This window comes from Mirounga leonina, unplaced genomic scaffold (assembly GCF_011800145.1).
Source record: "Mirounga leonina isolate KUSES-001 unplaced genomic scaffold, KU_Mleo_1.0 Mir_53, whole genome shotgun sequence".
Taxonomy (NCBI): Eukaryota; Metazoa; Chordata; class Mammalia; order Carnivora; family Phocidae; genus Mirounga; species Mirounga leonina.
In genome coordinates this window covers 97,290,276-97,308,892 of record NW_023270807.1, presented here as the reverse complement: position 1 = coordinate 97,308,892, position 18,617 = coordinate 97,290,276, and the positions used below count along the sequence as shown (strand labels likewise).

The 18,617-nt window shown below is 36.4% G+C and overlaps 1 protein-coding gene across 1 annotated transcript in view; it reads right to left on the bottom strand.

Annotated features, from left to right (window-relative positions):
• Positions 1-18,617, bottom strand: part of ADGB (androglobin) — a 148,922-nt gene that overhangs the window by 36,598 nt on the left and 93,707 nt on the right. The window contains 6 exon segments of the mRNA XM_034990949.1: positions 1,760-1,947; positions 5,397-5,550; positions 6,272-6,406; positions 11,691-11,784; positions 14,000-14,137; positions 14,778-14,913. Of these exon segments, the coding sequence (XP_034846840.1) occupies positions 1,760-1,947; positions 5,397-5,550; positions 6,272-6,406; positions 11,691-11,784; positions 14,000-14,137; positions 14,778-14,913 (845 nt within the window).

Here is an 18,617-nt window from a genome sequence, read left to right as displayed (position 1 = left end):
CACACTGCAGTCTTTTGAAATTGTTTTTTCTTCCATATTCCGTTCCTTTTATGATTATCTATAATTTCACAATAATAGGGTTCTAACAACATTTCTGCTCTTAGAAATTATATTTTAAAAAAATTTTTTTTCGGGGTGCCCGGGTGGCTCAGTTGGTTAAGCGACTGCCTTCGGCTCAGGTCATGATCCTGGAGTCCCGGGATCAAGTCCCGCATCGGGCTCCCTGCTCGGCAGGGAGTCTGCTTCTCCCTCTGACCCTCCCCCCTCTCATGTGCTCTCTCTCTCATTCTCTCTCTGTCAAATAAATAAATAAAATCTTAAAAAAAAAAAATTTTTTTTTCAACTCATGCTTTGCAGGCATAATGTCTTAACACAAGTCTATTGTGGCCATTTCTCTTAAAACTCCTCAAAGCATGTTTTGCCTCTCAGATAAAGTCTAAATCTCTTTCCTTATGAGGCCCTTCTCTGGCCTTACCCTTGCCATAGCCCCCTAGAGCTCCACTTTGCAAGCAAACGTCTTCAGTTCCCTGAAAAGGTCATACACTCCTTAATTTCTGAACTTTCACATTTGCTCATGAAGCAGTTCCCTCCTCACCTTGCCCCCCACCAAGTTTGACAGCTTTAAGACCGGCTTCTAGGACTAATTTAGATATTGGGTTAAATATCACTCGTTGGTCTAGTAGTGGTCCTGCAGTGTGATACAGTGGCTTCCTATCAGAGTAGTTAAAATATCTGATCACAATTGTTATTTTTAATTGCTGGTATGTTTCCCTCCTACTTCTTTCCTTTTTTCCCTGGCTTGCTTTCTAATAGCCAATGTGCAGATACATGACAAGAAGCAGACAGATTAAAAAGAGAATTTTCTGTCCCTGCTATTACCCCCAGTTCATGTTTTCTTTCAGTATTTTCTCTAAACTTTCACCTACATATAAAATATGTAAACAAATATAAGAACAAAAACATATGCTGGGGATATACTGTATATATTGTCCTGTAATTTAATTTTACTACTGATTATTTTATAATACAAAAATTTTTTCATGTTCTTTAAAAGAAAAAAAAGTTTTAAAATACAAATAAATAAGAATTAGAGGGGAAAATTAACCAGAATACAGTAAATTTGTACATATATTGTCAAATAGACTTAGGTGTTTCTTTAGAAAACAAATTTACCAATACATGTGGAATCTTTAAAACATATAACTTTCTAAAATAATAAATCTTTAAATAATAATCAAGAATTTACTTTAATATTTACAATAAATATGCCTATCACATCTCTATTAGTACTATTGAAAAAGTAGAAATGGAAAATTTGTAACAAAAAATAGCCAGAGTAAATTGTTGTATTTTCCTACAAATGATTACTACGTAATCATGAAAAAGAATTCACAAAATGTCTTAATGGCACTGGGAAATGTGCACACTATAATGTTAAGTAAAAAGGTCAGCTTACAAAACTTTAATTACATTATGATTTTAATAATGTTAAGCTGTGACTAGGAAAAAAAAAACACCAAAAGAAAATACAACAGGATACTAACAGTGATTGTTTCTAGGTTGTTTGATTACAGGTGACCTTTACTTCCTCAATAATATATTCATATGTTAATAGTTAACTGTGGTCAATCCCAGAGCCCTGTGCGTATCTAGAGGCCCAACCTCTGTAGCCACAGTCGCTGAAGGACAACGTGTCAGCACCCATCTGGTGCCAAAAAATGCCAATTTGGGGCATTTCCCTCCTGTCATATACTTATACCTGAATAAAATTTTCTTATCATTGGGTATGTAGTAATCTCTGATTTCCTTTATGGTGAAGGTATTGCATGGAAACTCTCGAGATAGGCATGGGAGTGGATTGTAGGAACCAATGAGGCGCAGTTTCCATCGTGAGGACGAAACATATGTGTCACCAGTAAATGCTTCAGCCACGAATGTGTAGCCTTTCTAGAGGAAAGAGAATTGGACAGAAGTAAGGCATACTGTTACTGGTCTCTCAAAGGTACAACATATGGCTTCACTGTAGTAAAATGCTTTATTATCTTGATATACATAAAGATCCCAAGATCTCTTGATAAAAGAAAATCACTATCATTACATTTTGAAATTCCTCTTAGAAAGTGCATCTTACATGTTTTCAGAGAAAACGAGTAACTGTAACAGTTTTGTTTGTGTACTTCTCAAGCTATAACACAAATCACGTAACTCTGATAGATGATTGCTATGTTTTCTTCCAATTCTTCTAATGCTTCCTAATGCAGATTTTTATCATTGCATCACCCTGGAGTAGCCCAATAACTTCCTACCTGATGTCCCTGTTTTTAAATACAAGATGAGAAAAGAAGAAGCACTTATGGAAATGTAGTTCCCTTGGAATGACAATTGTCAGATAAAGCTATCAAGTTAAAAGAGATCTGGTTCCAGGGAACCCAGATATGAGTATGGAGATGAGCTCTTTAGGTTGGGGAAAAGTAGCAGCTAAGAAACCTGGGATAATATTATAGTGGGTAATAGCTTGGTTCTATGTAATTGGATCTCTATCTGGCAAAAATGTCAGTGAAGCAAGAGCATGATATCATAATGAGATACAAAAGTTCAAAGTAATTCTGAGTTTATAATTCCAGACACTTCTAATAAGGAAGAAAAATATAGATTTGTATTCCAGTTGATTCTGATGCAAAGGAAGCTCTCTAATGTGTTTAGATTTCCAGAAACAAAAAGTAGAAATATATAAGACAGTATATATATATATGACAGAATAAATTCAATAAACATCTAGGAATATTACCCAGAATTACAATACCCATAATAATATGAGAACTGCAACACCAATAAGGACCTTTTAACATTATGTTTGGGGCAAGGAAATAAAGGAAGATAAATCATATACACTAAAGTATTTTTATTTGTAAAGTATTATGCACAGATTTATTGCTGTTCTCATTATTTTTTGAGCTTGTAATACTAATGCATTAAGAAACGAAATAAAATTACATGACTCTGATTTTGTGTTTTTCTAGGCTCAGAGAATAGGTTTGAGAGGGGAAAAAAAGTTATAAAATGGTGGGATAGATATTGGTAAGTTAAAGTCTAAAGCTAAACCAGTGTTAGGGTTTTAAGAGAGAACCTGACTATTCTAAATGACTTTAAGGCTCATGAGTAACAGTAACATAATACTTAAATATTTGCAAAACACACATATAATAAAGGACTGTTATCCAAAATATGCAAAAACCCCTAAAACTCAACAATAAGAAAACAATCTAGTTAAAAAATTTTAAAAGACTTCTCACCAGAGAAGATATACAGATGGCAAATAGGCATACAAAAAGATGTTCCACATTGTATATTATCAGAAAAACTCAAACAACCATGAGATACCACTGCACTCCTATTAGAATAGCCCAGATCCATAACACTGGAAATACTACATGCTGATGAAGATACAGAGCAACAGGAACTCTCATTCATTGCTAGTGGGAATGAAAAATGGTACAGACATTTTGAAGGACAGTTTGGCAGTTTCTTACAAAACTACACATATACAGTCCAACAATAGTGCTCCTTGGTATTTATGCCAAAAACTTATGTCCATACAAAAACCTGCACACAGACATTTATAGGTGCTTTGTTCATAATTGCCATAACTTGGAAGCAAACAAGATGTCCTTTGGTAGGTGAATAGGTAGATAAACTTTTAAACAAGCAGACAGTGGAATATTATTATTAAAAAGAAATGAGCTATTAAGCCATAAAAAACATGGAAAAATCTTAAATGCCTGTTTTTAAATGAAAGAAACAAAACTGAAAAGATTACACACTATACGATTCCAACTTTACCACATTCTGGAAAAGGCAAAACTATGGAGACAGAAAAAAGGTCAGGGGTCGAGGAGGAGAAATACATAGGTGGATCACAGAGGATTTTTAAGGCTGTGAAAACACTCTTTATGATACCATGATAATGGACACATGTCATCTTACATTCATCCAAACCCATACAATGTACAACACAAACAGTGAACCATAATATAAACCATGGAATTTGGGGGATTATGACGTGTCAGAGTAGGATGATCAATGTAATAAATGTGCCACTCTGGTGGGGCTTGTCAATAATGGGGAGGCTGTGCACATGTGGAAGCAAGGTGTATATGGGAAATCTCTGTACTTTCCTCTCAGTTTTGCTGTGAAGCTAAAACTGCTCTTATTTATTGCTACTAAGAGTTGCAATGAAGTCTTAAATCCCTTCCAAGTCTTTTTTTTTTTTACAACATTTTATTTATTTATTTGAGAGAGAGATAGAGAGAGCGCACAAGCAGGGGAAGCGGCAGGCAGAGGGATAGGGAGAAGCAGGCTCCCCACTGAACAGGGAGCCCACCATGGGGCTCGATCCCACGACCCTGGGATCGTGACCTGAGCCGAAAGCAGAGGCTTAACTGATTGAGCCACCCAGGCACCCCAAAACCCTTCCAAGCCTTAAAAAAAATTTAAATCTCATTTAAAAAAAAATCTCTTAAACAACTCAAAAGAGCTTTTAGGTTTTTTATGGACTTAATACTTTTAAAAATTTATCTTTCATTCCTATAAACCAGTATTCATTAGATAGGTATGTCTTAATTTGGGCAAAATAATGCACAGAATCATGGGCTGAAATGAACTTTGAAAGTCAACTACAACCATAGCTCAAAGAGAAAAATGAAAAGATTCAAAACCATATAGGTAAAGAATGAAAGGCCAGAGTAAAAACAAATCTCCCAGTTTACAATGTAGGTGTATACCGCCTTTTGTTATGCTTCCCTCTAAGAGGAAATAACCAAAAACACAAAGATGAGATTCAAACAGAAAGGCAACATGATTTGAGTGGGATCCTCAGAAATCAGGGTCCATCGTGCAGCAGGAGTAATGTGCCAAGTGCTTTTTAAAGAATCTGTGTAGCCCTGGAAAAGACTGGGGGTGGTGGGTGATGAATGGCCATGTAATCACAATCTTCTGAAATATTTAGGGATGGAATAAAAACCCAGTGGGAAACTGAGACAACCAGCTAATTTGATCCAAAGAATAGGACTAAATGAGCCCTTTACCTCCATTTCCATTTTAAAGGTTTATATGATTTTATGATTTTATGATTTTATAGGACTTTCCAATGCTTTCCTTTTGTCATATTTTCTTCAGAGAGAAGAAAAAAGAGAGCTGAGAGGTGAATGTTCTAGCACTCACATTAAATACCTTGGACTGTCAAATAAGTGGAACTTCTACAGAAAACGACCAGGACCCCGTTCCTCTATTAAGTAGGTTGAAAAGCACATCTGCTCTAACCTGCTCCTGGAATCTTACTAAGGCACTGGCTTCTCACTGCCAGTCTATCATATGGGGAGAAGAAATTTTGCACCTACCTTATTCTTGGTATAAAGATAAGGCACCACTTTTTGGAACACTTTTGGCACTTGTTCCATTGTGTCATTATTAACAATGTGGAGCATGCAGACCGGGAGTGTAGTATATACTTTGGGAACCAAGATCATATCTTGAGGAACCAAAAATGTTTCTCTGTAATTACAAAAGAATGAACTTCCCCTTGCCAGGAATCATAAAGAAAGTTTGAAATTAGGTTTAAGGCAAGAAATAAAAAAGTTTAAAATTTCCAATAACTACAAGGTATACATACTGGTTTTTAGATTATTAATATACCATTTTGTCATGTAAATACAAGCCCTTTAAGAAATCCCATTTGTAAGTAATTTGTGACTTTTACCTAATACGATATTGCTTGAAAATTAAATAATTTCTTTCTATACTGTTAGCACATCAATTTATATTATGTTTATCATACTCCTAAAAATACTAATAATTACCTTCACATTCTTCACATTTCATTTAAAGAAACATGGATAAAAATCTGTAATATCTCATTGATGCATAGCAGATGGGGAAGAAGTGCTAAGTTGTGAAAACAGCCTATCAGTTCATACTTTCACTACTACCATAAATAAAGCTCTACACGTAAGACTATCGCATGCCATTTAAAGATGATATCATATGGGGCGCCTGGGTGGCTCAGTTGGTTAAGCGACTGCCTTCGGCTCAGGTCATGATCCTGGAGTCCCTGGATCGAGTCCCGCGTCGGGCTTCCTGCTCAGCAGGGAGTCTGCTTCTCCCTCTGACCCTCCCCCCTCTCATGTGCTCTCTCTCATTCTCTCTCTCTCAAATAAATAAATAAAATCTTTAAAAAAAAAAGATGATATCATATGCCGATTTCTGACAGCCTCACCTGAATGGTATAAACCAACTATTTGGTGGCTGGTCTGCATAAGTCACAGTATAGTCAGCAAAAACAATCTTAGTTTCTTCATCTTGATAGCATGGGTAAGATTCAATAGACTTGCACTTGCTTTTAAACATTAGTCTAGAAATGTAAAAATAATGTAAGTTCCAATGGCAAAGGCAACTTCTAAAATAAATTTTACTTACAAAAAAGGAAGTAGACAAAATAACATAAAATATCACAGTCTCCTGTTGGCTGGATTGAGGCCTTGATCAAAAGCTGTGGGGTTCAGAGTGCATGGCACCCAGGTAGGGGAGCCCATTGTAGGTCAACCATGAAAGATGTCTCTCAAAGGTTTCTAAAGTTATCTGAAGGTCTTAATCAAAGGAGAACTTAATTCATGATCAAGAAAGTAACTACAGTTTATAGGTGGGAAATCAGCAACAAAGCTCAAACTATAACGGTAGGAAAACAGGAACAGGCAAAGTAGCAATGAAACTGGATGGGGGCCACTCAAGGTCTGGAACGGATACGGGAATCGATACTAGAATGGAGTTTAAAGTAAGGAATGGATTTGTAAAAAGGGATTAAAACAAACAAACAAAAAAATCTAAGGCCATGATCAAGGGGAGAACGTCAGTTTTCCTCCTATGTGATTTTTGGCACATAAAAGAGTGGTATGTGCAACTGGTTAAAAGAATTATGGGTTGAGGTTTCTCCATGTTTGCCCCCTGGAAGGCTGTGGCATATTTCAGAACATGATGGAAGTCACATGAGAGATGTTCTAGGTTCTTTCCCTTCCACGGCCAGGAACTGGATCTAGCTTCAGTAGCACCAGCAATCTAGGGTCTTTTGTATAACATCTATGGATTTAGCTGGGATGGAAGCCATAATGGCCAATAGAAAATGGTTTTGTATTAGAGGTCTAGGCAGATCTAGAGGTTTTCTTGCCTTCCAGAAGGCAGATGGCTTGACTGTATCATCAGTAAGAAGCAAAGCCATGGAGATTGTTATGGGGGTTAGGATTCACATCCTCCATTTGATCACTGGCCTTTGATGGGAGGAAATTGACAGATTTATACTTGGGAGAGTTTTAAGCCTTGTAGGTAAGTTATGAGAACAAAGATTGACCAAATATCCTGGTTTGCCTGGGGTAGTCCTGGTTTATACTCATAATCCTGTCATAATTATTAATAGTGCTCCCTCTGTCCCTTTTGTAAAAGTATCCCAGTTCAAATGATAAGTAACCTGATCACCCTAACTGGGAACTCTAATGTGGTGGTCTGTCAATGCAAAGCATCACTGCCAATCACATGGGGGCTGGTCGAATCCACATGTGGGTGTTGGCTGAGCCAATGCAGCAGCTGAACAAGCTACTTATGGAACTGACTGTAATGGGACCAGCTGCCATTCTAAGATAAGGCAGGGATTTAGAGGTATTCCAGTCATTGTTCGCATCATACATCCCACACTTTTTCATAGCCTCAGGAAATTCTAATGCATATAGTGCCATCAAAACCCTGATGTATATGGAATATCTTGAATGACCCAGAGAAATATTCCTGACAGACTTGAAAGATTTTCTTTTAACTTTGCATCCTAGTACAGAAAGAAAGTTACATCAGTAAACTGAGCCTTGCCCAAAGTTCACTTGGGAAAGTTCTACCCCTTAGGATCTGAGAATGTAAGGCTGAATTCCAGGACCTCAGTTTCCCATTTAGTAGTAATAATAAAGTAATATTTACATTAGCTAATGCCCTGTAATGACTCAATCTGTGGTTTGGTGTTAAGAACACAGGAAATGTTCTTTTTATTTATCTTTACAGCCTTACAAAAAAATAGTACTATGAGAGAGATATTGTTTTCCCTATATTAAAATGATTTCCTTATATTAAATATTATTAATAAAATATTAAATATTATTAATAAAATTTTAATTTCAACTTTAGAGAGGATAAGAGACTTACCCCAGGTCCCACACCTGATAATTAGTATAGCAAGGGTTAGCATTAGGTCTGAGACTGAAAGAAGTGTGCAAGTCAGTCAAGCTGGATGATCAAGTAATGGCAGTGTCCATGGCCAGGACTAGGGTGAGGTGAACGGGACACTTACCCTCAGGGTTAGGCAAGTACCGTATAGATTTGGATTTTCTCTATGTTTAAAATTTTTATATTTGTTTCATCGTGAATTTTTTTCATTATTTTTAGGTTATTTTACGTTTTTATATGTTTTCATATATAATTTTCTATTTGTTGCTTATAAGTAGAAATCCAATTGTTATTTTATATTGACCTTGTCTCCAGCAACTTTTCTTTAATTCTCTAACTCTAATAATTTTTCTGCAGATTTTAAAATATTTTCTACCAGGGCTCCTGGGTGGCTCAGTCATTAAGCGTCTGCCTTCGGCTCGGGTCATGATCCCAGGGTCCTGGGATTGAGCCCCGCATCAGGCTCCCTGCTGGGCGAGAAGCCTGCTTCTCCCTCTCCCACTCCCCCTACTTGTGTTCCCTCTCTTGCTGTCTCTTTCTCTATCAAATAAATTAATTTAAAAAAATATTTTCTACATATACAATCATATCGTCTGTGAACAGTGGTGGTTTTATTTTTTCCCTTCAAATCCTAATGACTTTTACTTTGCTTTATTGCCATTTTGTCCTTCTCAGAATTATTCCAGGATTATTGTGAATGAAAGTCATCAGGCAGACATTTTTGTCTCATTTCTAAACCCAGGAAAATTCTTTCAAAATTTCACCACTAATCATGTTTGTAGTAAGTTTTGAAAATACCAGATACCAATAACATATTAATGAAAGACTTCTCTAAAAGTTTTCTTCTCTAAAAGTCCAAGTTTTCTAAAAACAAAAAAATAAATAATTAAATAATTTTGAATTTGTGTTAAATTCTATCAAATGTTTTTTCCGATTCTATCTGGAGGACCAAATGATTTGTTCCTTTTCCCTGTTAATGTACTGAATTAAAATGACAAATCTTCTAACGTTAAACCACCATTGTATACCTGGAAATGAGAGGCCTACTTGATTATAAGGCATTATCCTTTTTATTTAATTCCAATTTTGATTTACTAATTTTTTTCATTTAAAAAAATTTTTTTATGTTATGTTAATCACCATACATTACATCATTAGTTTTTGATGCAGTGTTCCATGATTATTTGCGTAAACACCCAGTGCTCCATGCAGAACGTGCCCTCTTTAATACCCATCACCAGACTAACCCATCCTCCCACCCCTCTCCCCCTAGAACCCTCAGTTGAATCACAGATCTGTACCTCTGAAACAAATAATACATTGTATGTTAAAAAAAAAAAGAAGAAGAAGAAGAAGAAAGTAACAGGAGGGGAAGAATGAAAGGGGGGGAATCGGAGGGGGAGATGAACCATGAGAGACGATGGATTCTGATTTACTAATATTTTATTACACATCTTTTGCATCTATTCAAAAGGGTGATTGGTTTGCAATTTGAAGGTGACTGGTTTGCAATTTCATTTTCTTACTGTCCTTGTTGAATTTTTTAAAACAAGGTTATGAATTGGTTAGTGTTTCCTCTTTTTCTGTTCTCTAGAAGATTTGTGAGATTAATCTTATCTCTTCCTAAATTCACTAGCTGTTCATTAGTATATTGCTAGAAAGGATACCATGCATCCCTCCCCTGTTAGAGTTTCATCTAAATTATTAGTTTTACCATTTCTGCAATAATACTATAACTTTAGAACTCTTTAAAACCTTATACCTAACTTCTACATTTCTCATTGCTTAAGGTCATGAATTTATTCTTATATGTAGCTATTTGTTGATTGCCCTTTGAAGATAATATGCATTATTTTTCTGGCCAGTTTGAAGGTTTTTCTTTTGGCCTTTGTTTTTCAGTAGTTTCACTGCAATTAGTCTAGGAATACTTTACTTTGTAGGCTTTCTGCATGGAGTTTGCATGCAGTCTCCTGAAAACATGAGTTGATGTGTTTTACCAGTTTTGGAAAGTTCTCAGTTATTATCTTTTTACAGTCTGGGGCTATAATGACAATATTGGACTTTCTGAGCATATTCCACATGTCCCTTATGTTGCTTTCTTACTTCCCATTCGCTTTCTTCTATGCTTCAGTTTGGATACTTTTCTATTGACCTATCTCCAAGTTCACCAATCTCTTCATCTGTTCTGATTAATCTGCTGTTAAATCTACAAATAAGTTTTTAATTTCAGTTGTTAAAAATCTCAGAAATATTTCTGAGTGAAATAAGCCAGACACAAAAGAGCACATGCTGTGTGATTTCAGTTATATGAAATTGAAGAACAATCAAATCTAATCTATGGTGATGAAACTCAGAGTGTAGGTTTCTTGTTGGGAAGGGATGAGTTATATAAAAGAGCAGAAACAAAACTTTGTGGGTGATGGAAATATTCTGTATCATGTTTTTGCAGTAGTTTTATGAGTATGTGTAATTAATTAGCAAAATTTATCTAACTAAACAGTTAGGATAAATTAATGACCTTAATAAATACTGTGGTGTTAAATAAAAAACATTATCTAAAAAAAAATCATTTATGTAATTTCCATTTGACTCAGCTTTATTAATCTAAACTTTTGATCTATTTTCTCCTTATTCTTTATTTTCTTTGGCATTTCCATTACAGTTACATTGTGAGATTTTGTCTGCTAACTCCAACATCACCAGAGGGTTTGCCTCTTTTAAATATGTCTGTATGTGTGTGTGTATATATACACATATAATTTATAATTTCTCAGTTTTGTTCAGATTATCCTGTCGCTCAGATATGGTTTGTGGCTACAGTAGTTTTGCTGAGGCTCAGTCTACTTCTGGTTTACCCCTGTTTCTAGAGTGTTACTGTCCAGGGATTTCAACTGACAATCTCAATTGTTTGCTGCAGTCCCCTCCCCTAGTAGGTCCCAAACTCTGACCATGGTCACCTCAACACCATGAAACTTCAAGAAACTTTGCTCTGCGGGTGCCTGGGTGGCTCAGTTGGTTAGGCGACTGCCTTCGGCTCGGGTCATGATCCTGGAGTCCCTGGATCGAGTCCGCATCAGGCTCCCTGCTCAGCAGGGAGTCTGCTTCTCCCTCTGACCCTCCCCCCTCTCATGCTCTCTCTATCTCATTCTCTCTCTCAAATAAATAAATAAAATCTTTAAAAAAAAAAAGAAAAGAAAAAAGAAACTGCTCTGCTTCTCAGAGGTTTTCTGCTTAGAATATTAGTTAAGTATAATTAAGACAAACCAAAAGTAGTAAGTACCATAGAAATGCTTCAGATAAAATATTGTGGAAGTTCAGAAGAAGCGGTGTTTCTCACTGCAGTGATTAAGAAAACTCAAATGAACATGGTAGCACTTGAACAGGAACTTGAAGGATACCAAGATACTACAATAAGAAATTTCATTATGCTGCCTTACCTTAAGAGAGAAACTGCATACTGTTCTATATTCAGTTCCAATATACTCCAAACTTTTTGAAGAATATCTGCAACACTGTTATTTTCCTTTGTGTCTAAAAATAATAATTAAAAATAGCAATATAAAAATTGCAAGATGCCTGAAAGATCATCTTGTTCAAAGCCCTCCTTTTACAGATAAAGAAGCTGAAATTCACAAGGTGGTATCCAAAGCCATAGGCTTTATTAGCAGCAAAATTATGTTAAAATATAAAGCTATAAACTTCTAGTCAACAGCTCTGCTCATCGATTTGTGCTGTTTTCCTTCATCTTCAGTGACATCATAAAGTGTTCTTTGATCTAATTGAACATTCTCATCAAAGAGTTTACATCAGATCTTTTATCACACTAAAAGTTCTTTATGCACGCTCTTATGACAAAAAATAATTCATTCAATTTTTCTAAAAAACAACAGCTAATGGGATCCCACTAAAACTCAGTCCCATAATCCACATTTGTTTAGGACTAGATGATTTGGTCAGAAAAATGCAAATCCATAGTAAATGGCTCAAATTTAACAAGTCAGAAACTGACTTTTTCCCTAATTATCCTATTTTAATTTCTTCATAGTACTTACTAGAATCTGAAATTGGTATCTTAATATATCTACTTGTCTATTGTATGTCTACCACCACTAGAACACAAGATTCATCAAAGCAGAAACTCTGTCGGTTTAACTGACTTCAATAAAATCAGAATTTAGAACAGTGCTGTGCACACAAGTTATTCAATAAATATTCATTGAGTGAAAGAAATGCAAATATTATTAAAACATTATTAAGTTCTTCAAGTTTCTGTGTCTAAAAAGAGAAAGAAAATCATTGTTTGAATATAATTTTTACAGCATATGTGGACAACAAAAAGTATATTTTACTATATATTTAATTTGATAAATCTATCTTTACTTTTTCTAATAGAATAATATCAAAATCAAGCAACAGTAATATTTTTCTCTCATACAACTATACAATGCAGTTTATTTACTTTACATTTGTGTATCTGTAGTTTTCCCTGCTCAGATGAACATTTTGATTATTCTCATTAAATACTTCAAATAGAGGGGCGCCTGGGTGGCTCAGTCGTTAAGCGTCTGCCTTCGGCTCAGGTCATGATCCCAGGGTCCTGGGATTGAGCCCCACATCGGGCTCCCTGCTCGGCGGGAAGTCTGCTTCTCCCTCTCCCACTCCCCCTGCTTGTGTTCCCTCTCTCGCTATGTCTCTCTCTTGTCAGATGAATAAATAAAATCTTAAAAAGAAAAATAAATTAAATAAATAAATACTTTAAATAGAGACACTTTACAACAAAATGTTTCAGTACATTCAAAGAATTCTATTGGAGGGCGCCTGGGTGGCTCAGTCAATTAAGCGTCTGCCTTCGGCTCAGGTCATGATCCCAGGGTCCCGAATCAGACTGAGCCCAGAGTTGGGCTCCCTGCTCAGCAGGGAGTCTGCTTCTCCCTCTCCCTTTGCCCTTCCCCTCACTTGTGCACTCATAAGCTCTCTCTCTCTTTCTCTCTCTCTCTCTCTCCCCCCTCAAATAAATAAATAAAATCTTAAAAAAAATTCTATTGGAGATAAGCCTTTTCTTATAAACAAAAACTGCAGAATGAAAATGATTAAATATAATTTTTGCCACTGCGGTGTTTTATTTTAAGCTGATAAAAAGCTAAAATAAAATAACCTTTTTCACAAAAATAGTTTATTATGCGTACATATTTTGATTTAATAGAATACACTGATAAGTTGATTTAATAGCTAGAATACACTTCAAATGCATTCTGTGCTCTGTAAATGTATGCCACATGGACACATGAAAGCTTCTTTCACTCAACTCATTCATTCATTTACTCATTCATTTATTTCTTTGAAAAATGATCTAGAAATGTAAAAATATCCACAGCTTAGCTGAAGCTGACTGCTGTAGCATTCTGCTAGACATTGGAGATGCATAGAGGAAAAGACTAGTTCTCTGTGCTGTAAGACTCACAACAGACTGGGGAGACATAGCTGATCATTCACTGAGTCCCTCATTCTTTCTTCCAGCACGTATTTGTTGTGTGCTTACTCTGTGCCAGGCACTGTGCTAAATTCTGGGAGCTAGAGAGTGAGTGTCCTGACATGCATTCTGACCTCAAGGAATTTCAATATTTATCGAATTACAAAGAATTAGCCCAATAATAAAGTAAGATAACTCCAAAATGTTTTTCATTAGCACACAAATATTCATTCTTACATACACAAGTTTATTTTATAAATGACTGGAAAAGGGTACCTGGTGTTCTAGCTCTCATAAGCAATCTGACATAAGTCCCTCTCCACATGGCTTGAATTTTAATTGCTGCTCCTACTTCCTCAGGAGAATATTCTTTATCACTTACTGGTAGGCAGTATTTAATGTCGACCCATTCCGCTGGAAAGAGAAAAACAAATTTTGGACTGAAAGTTGAGTTAAAGTATTTAATCCTTTCCCCAGTTTTCAATACCCAGTTTTCCCCAGTTTTCAATACCTTTAAAGTCCCCTGACATATAAAGTGCCACAATGATAGATTTGTCTTTGTATTTAATATTGTGCTCTGCAGGTGGCCCTTTTTTTAGAACGTAAACATTCTGGAGAAAGGAAACACTACATACTGAGTGAGCTACTATGAATTCTTCTGTGAAAATAGTAAGGGGTTTCTCTCAAAACTGAAAGAAAATGTTAAAATTGCGTGAGTAGAGCATTGGGAGAGTGGGAAAGGAGGGTCCTTGGATCTGAAGATCTTCCCAGAATTCCTCTAATCATATCGTAAATGTTAGCCACTTTCATAGTCTTTCAGGGAAGAAACAAATAAAACAGGGGAATTCTGGGCTTCCATGGAAATACGTGAAGTTGGGGACACAGGCAGATGGTTGGAGACCATGGGCTTCCCAGAGCACAGCTTGAATTCTGCACCTGTTTGGTATAGACCTAGTCTACCTACTCCACAAAATCTTTGTGCTTTTCTCAAATTATTTCTCTTCTATAAGGCTAGAAAGTCCTTTGTCAAACAAATATCTAAATTATTCAGTACCTAAAGAAACCTCTTCTAAGGAGAAATTGAGTAACTCCAAATCCAAAACCATAGCACGAAATGCAAATTTAAAGTTGGGAGGAAGTTTTGTTGGTTGAATTTTTTTCATTAAACGCCATAAAGAAATATGAAAAACCTGAAAAAGATAAAATATGTTAGTCCACTTTTTTAAACCAAGAAAATAACATTAACGTTTTTTAAACCAAGAAAATAACATTGTCAGGTAATGTTACATTTAGAGAGCACAGAATGCATTTGAAGTGTATTCAAATTAAAGTATAAAACTTTAAATACTCTAAAAATAAAAATACATATTTTTCAGATGCACAATATAACAGAAGATCTTGAAGTCTCATTCACCCAGGAAGAGAGCAAAATTATTTATCACCTTACCAGTTCTAATTTAATAAAATTTAATCACTATAATGTTTATAATGTACACTCAGAATATAACTGATTGAAGAAATATAGCATAAGATGAAAAATATGGCCTTTGTGTTTAAGCAAGTTAAATACTATATTTCATTGGTTCTAAAACACCATCCACTATAAGACACACTATTGTTTCATGTATTACCAAAAAAGAATGTTGCTTAGACTTTTTATCACTTTCTTATTTTCATCTGAGTATTTACTTCCTACTGAAAAAACTCTTGTAGATTTATTTAGACAGAGCTTTTTTGTCATACATCACACTGAAACATACATGAAAAAAATAAAAGAAGCCACATAAGTTGGTTAAGTATTCTGAAAACATTTATATTCAAACTCTTACTCTTGCAAATCACTTTTTGAAAATACTTAACATCTGTGTTTTCCTATATAATTTTGTCCTTTATGTTGTCAAGCTTTGAAGATGCACCATTGCCTAGAGTGCATTCTACTTTTGTCCCTGGGGTTTCACTCAAACCACCGACCCCCATTCAGTAAGTGTTGGTGCTGGCTTATTCCTGATCCTACCAAAGAGGACCCATGGAAGGTTTTTAGACCATAACCAGAACACATATTCCTTCTTCCAAGTTTTTTCATAGTTTTTATCTTGAAATTCTGAGGGATTCCATTTATCTACTCATGCCACTGAGAGTAACCACCAAGCCTCAGCACCCTGCTGCTGGCTTACTTTTAGCTATTTATTTGTCCACAGGGAGTAATGTACTTAGTGGATTATGTAAGGTGCCTGGGACACCATTTGAGGTGATTTTTAGCCAGGTTCTCCTCTCCTTCTCTCTCTTTCCCTGTGCCTCGGTAGGGGGAGGGGTTCAGGGGCGGGGGGGTGTCAGTCTGGTGTAGGGAAAATCCCTCTGCTTTCATGTTTCTTTGAGAGGCTCTCTAATGTCATTTAATTCTCTTCCCACAAGGATTAGGCCTTTGTCCAAAAAATACACAGATTTCTTTTGAAGCGGTACCGGTATGAACCCTTATGAACATGTCCCTGTGTGTGTAGAGAATTCTGAAGGCTACCTGGCCAGTAATGATTATAAGGAACCACCAATTATAAGACACACTCTAATTTCCTTCTCATGTTAAAGTGTGAAAAGAAATGTGCATCTTAGAATTGGTGAAATACAGTGCTCTTCAAAGACATGACTATTGTACTTCCTGCTTAGTCCACATTTTCTGACTACTCCAGAGGGGTGCCTCCCCATATTGGGAACCTAATCTCATAATCTATATTTATAACTGCCCCATCAACCGACAATGGTGGATAAGCCTGTAAGAAACCACCTAACCCAAGCTGGGCAAATCATTGTTACTTTGGTTGAATAATTTGAGATCAGGATCAAGATATTCTAAACTGGACTCATATGGGAAAGTGATGTAAGTCAGGAGTCAGTTTTTCCATGATATGAACTTAGGAGCAGAGATAACAAGTCTATAAGGAGAAAAACAAAATGAAGAAGATACGTTCAAAGGGCTGTCTATCCCCTCTTTGAAGTTCCGCACTGAGTCATTCCTATCCTTGGGTGTCAAGATTTCCCTATATTCTTATAAGAAATTAGCACATCCAGCTCCTTGTTATGACTTAAATGAGTTAGATGTGTTTTTTGTGACATGCTAATAAAATGCTCTAAGTATTTCAGCGTCTAGGATAAAAATAAGAAAAATACATGATTATGTTAATCCTCCTACTCTCTGTTACATTTAAGTATTCATGTTGGTGTTCTACAGGACATCACTCTGGTGTTCTACAGGACATCACTCTGGGCTACATATGGATGTTGATGACCTCAGTGAACTCAGACCTGTGGGCAGCAAGGGACCATTACTCTGACTTCCTGATTAAGACACGTGCATGCTAGAGAGTGGGGAATAATCCTCACACAGATTCATGGATTCACCATACCAGTGATTTCAGGGGTCCAGAGGATTAGGCATGTTGGAACATCCCCTCTAAAGTAAAGGATAAGACACTGCAACTAAGAAAGAGGCCAATCCTTGATAGTCTTCTCTGGAGTTGGTGATAGAATATTCTGCTTTGGGGAATATTATTCCAATGCATTTACTGAGTGACTTACAAGGCCATCAGCTTTGAGCAGGATCCAAAGCAAGAGAAAGATCTGTGGGAGATTTGAGCACCAATTGTTTTGTAAGCATGATAATGAAGGACCTCCCAGAAAACACACTAATGATATTTATTAGTGAGAGGGTCCTTATCTATGGGATACTTATAGTATGCTGCAACTGATCCATCTGGAATTGTTTATGGTAGACAAATTTGAAATGTATTGATTTATGGGATGTGGCTCTGAAGAAATGTCACATAACTACGTAATACAAAAGTATAAAAATATTTAAAAATTTAAAGTATTTCATTACCAAAATAGCTCCCTTCTGTGTAAGTGAAGCATGCACAAAGGTCCTTTACATATTAGATCTGGCCTAGCAACAACAGACTCATGCACAAGTACTCAGGGACAGGAACTACGAATGGTTCCAATAGTTTGGGCTCTCTTTCACCCAGGCTTAGCAGTCTAATCTGTCAGTAGCAGAAACTTTAATACAATATCATCCTCTGGGGATTCCAGTTAGCACGTGGTGGCAAGTTTAGTTCAGTGGGCTTCTATCAAGGAGGTACGGAAGCACCAAGAAGTGTCCCAGCAAATTCAGACATAATTCTTCCTCTCCCCAGCGTCCTTCCTAGCATTGACACCTACCTCAAATATGAGTTTGCTTTCTCTTTCCTTGGTGCCTCTGCCAGCATTATTACCCAAGGGGTTACAGAAAATCTGATTTACAAACATCAGATTCAACCTAACATCCCCCTTGGACCAAGGGTCTCATTATACGGAGGAGATTTAACCACTGGAGAATGTTTGGGACTCAATGGTCCTAATATATACCATAGAAAGAATTGATAAAATTCCTGGCAAACTGGAACGGCATATAAAAGCCTCAGCTAAGGGGCCAGCCTGGAGATGACATCCTGGAGAACTGACAGGGTATCTCCAGGGCACGGTATATATGAACAGAACCAAAGACCAACATCCACTGCTATATCTGTAAAATCTAAGACATACAGGCCTGGGATTCAAAGATTGGAAGTAGGATTGGCCTCTCTCACCATTATTTCCAGTGGTCCATTTGCAATAATTAGTGTTCCCTGTCCCAACAGGCAGTTTGCTAAATTGGAGGACCTAATTCCTGGGGATGGAGGGCAAGGAATGTTTCCATCAGGGAACATGATATGATTTACAATAAACCTAAGTTATGATATATGCCTGGTTGCTTTGAGCTTCTCATTCTGGTATACAAATAGGAAAAAAGGAACAAATATAATGGTGTGGGGGGAGAATTTACTCTGATTGTCATGAAGTACTAGGGTTTCTGCTGCATAATGGG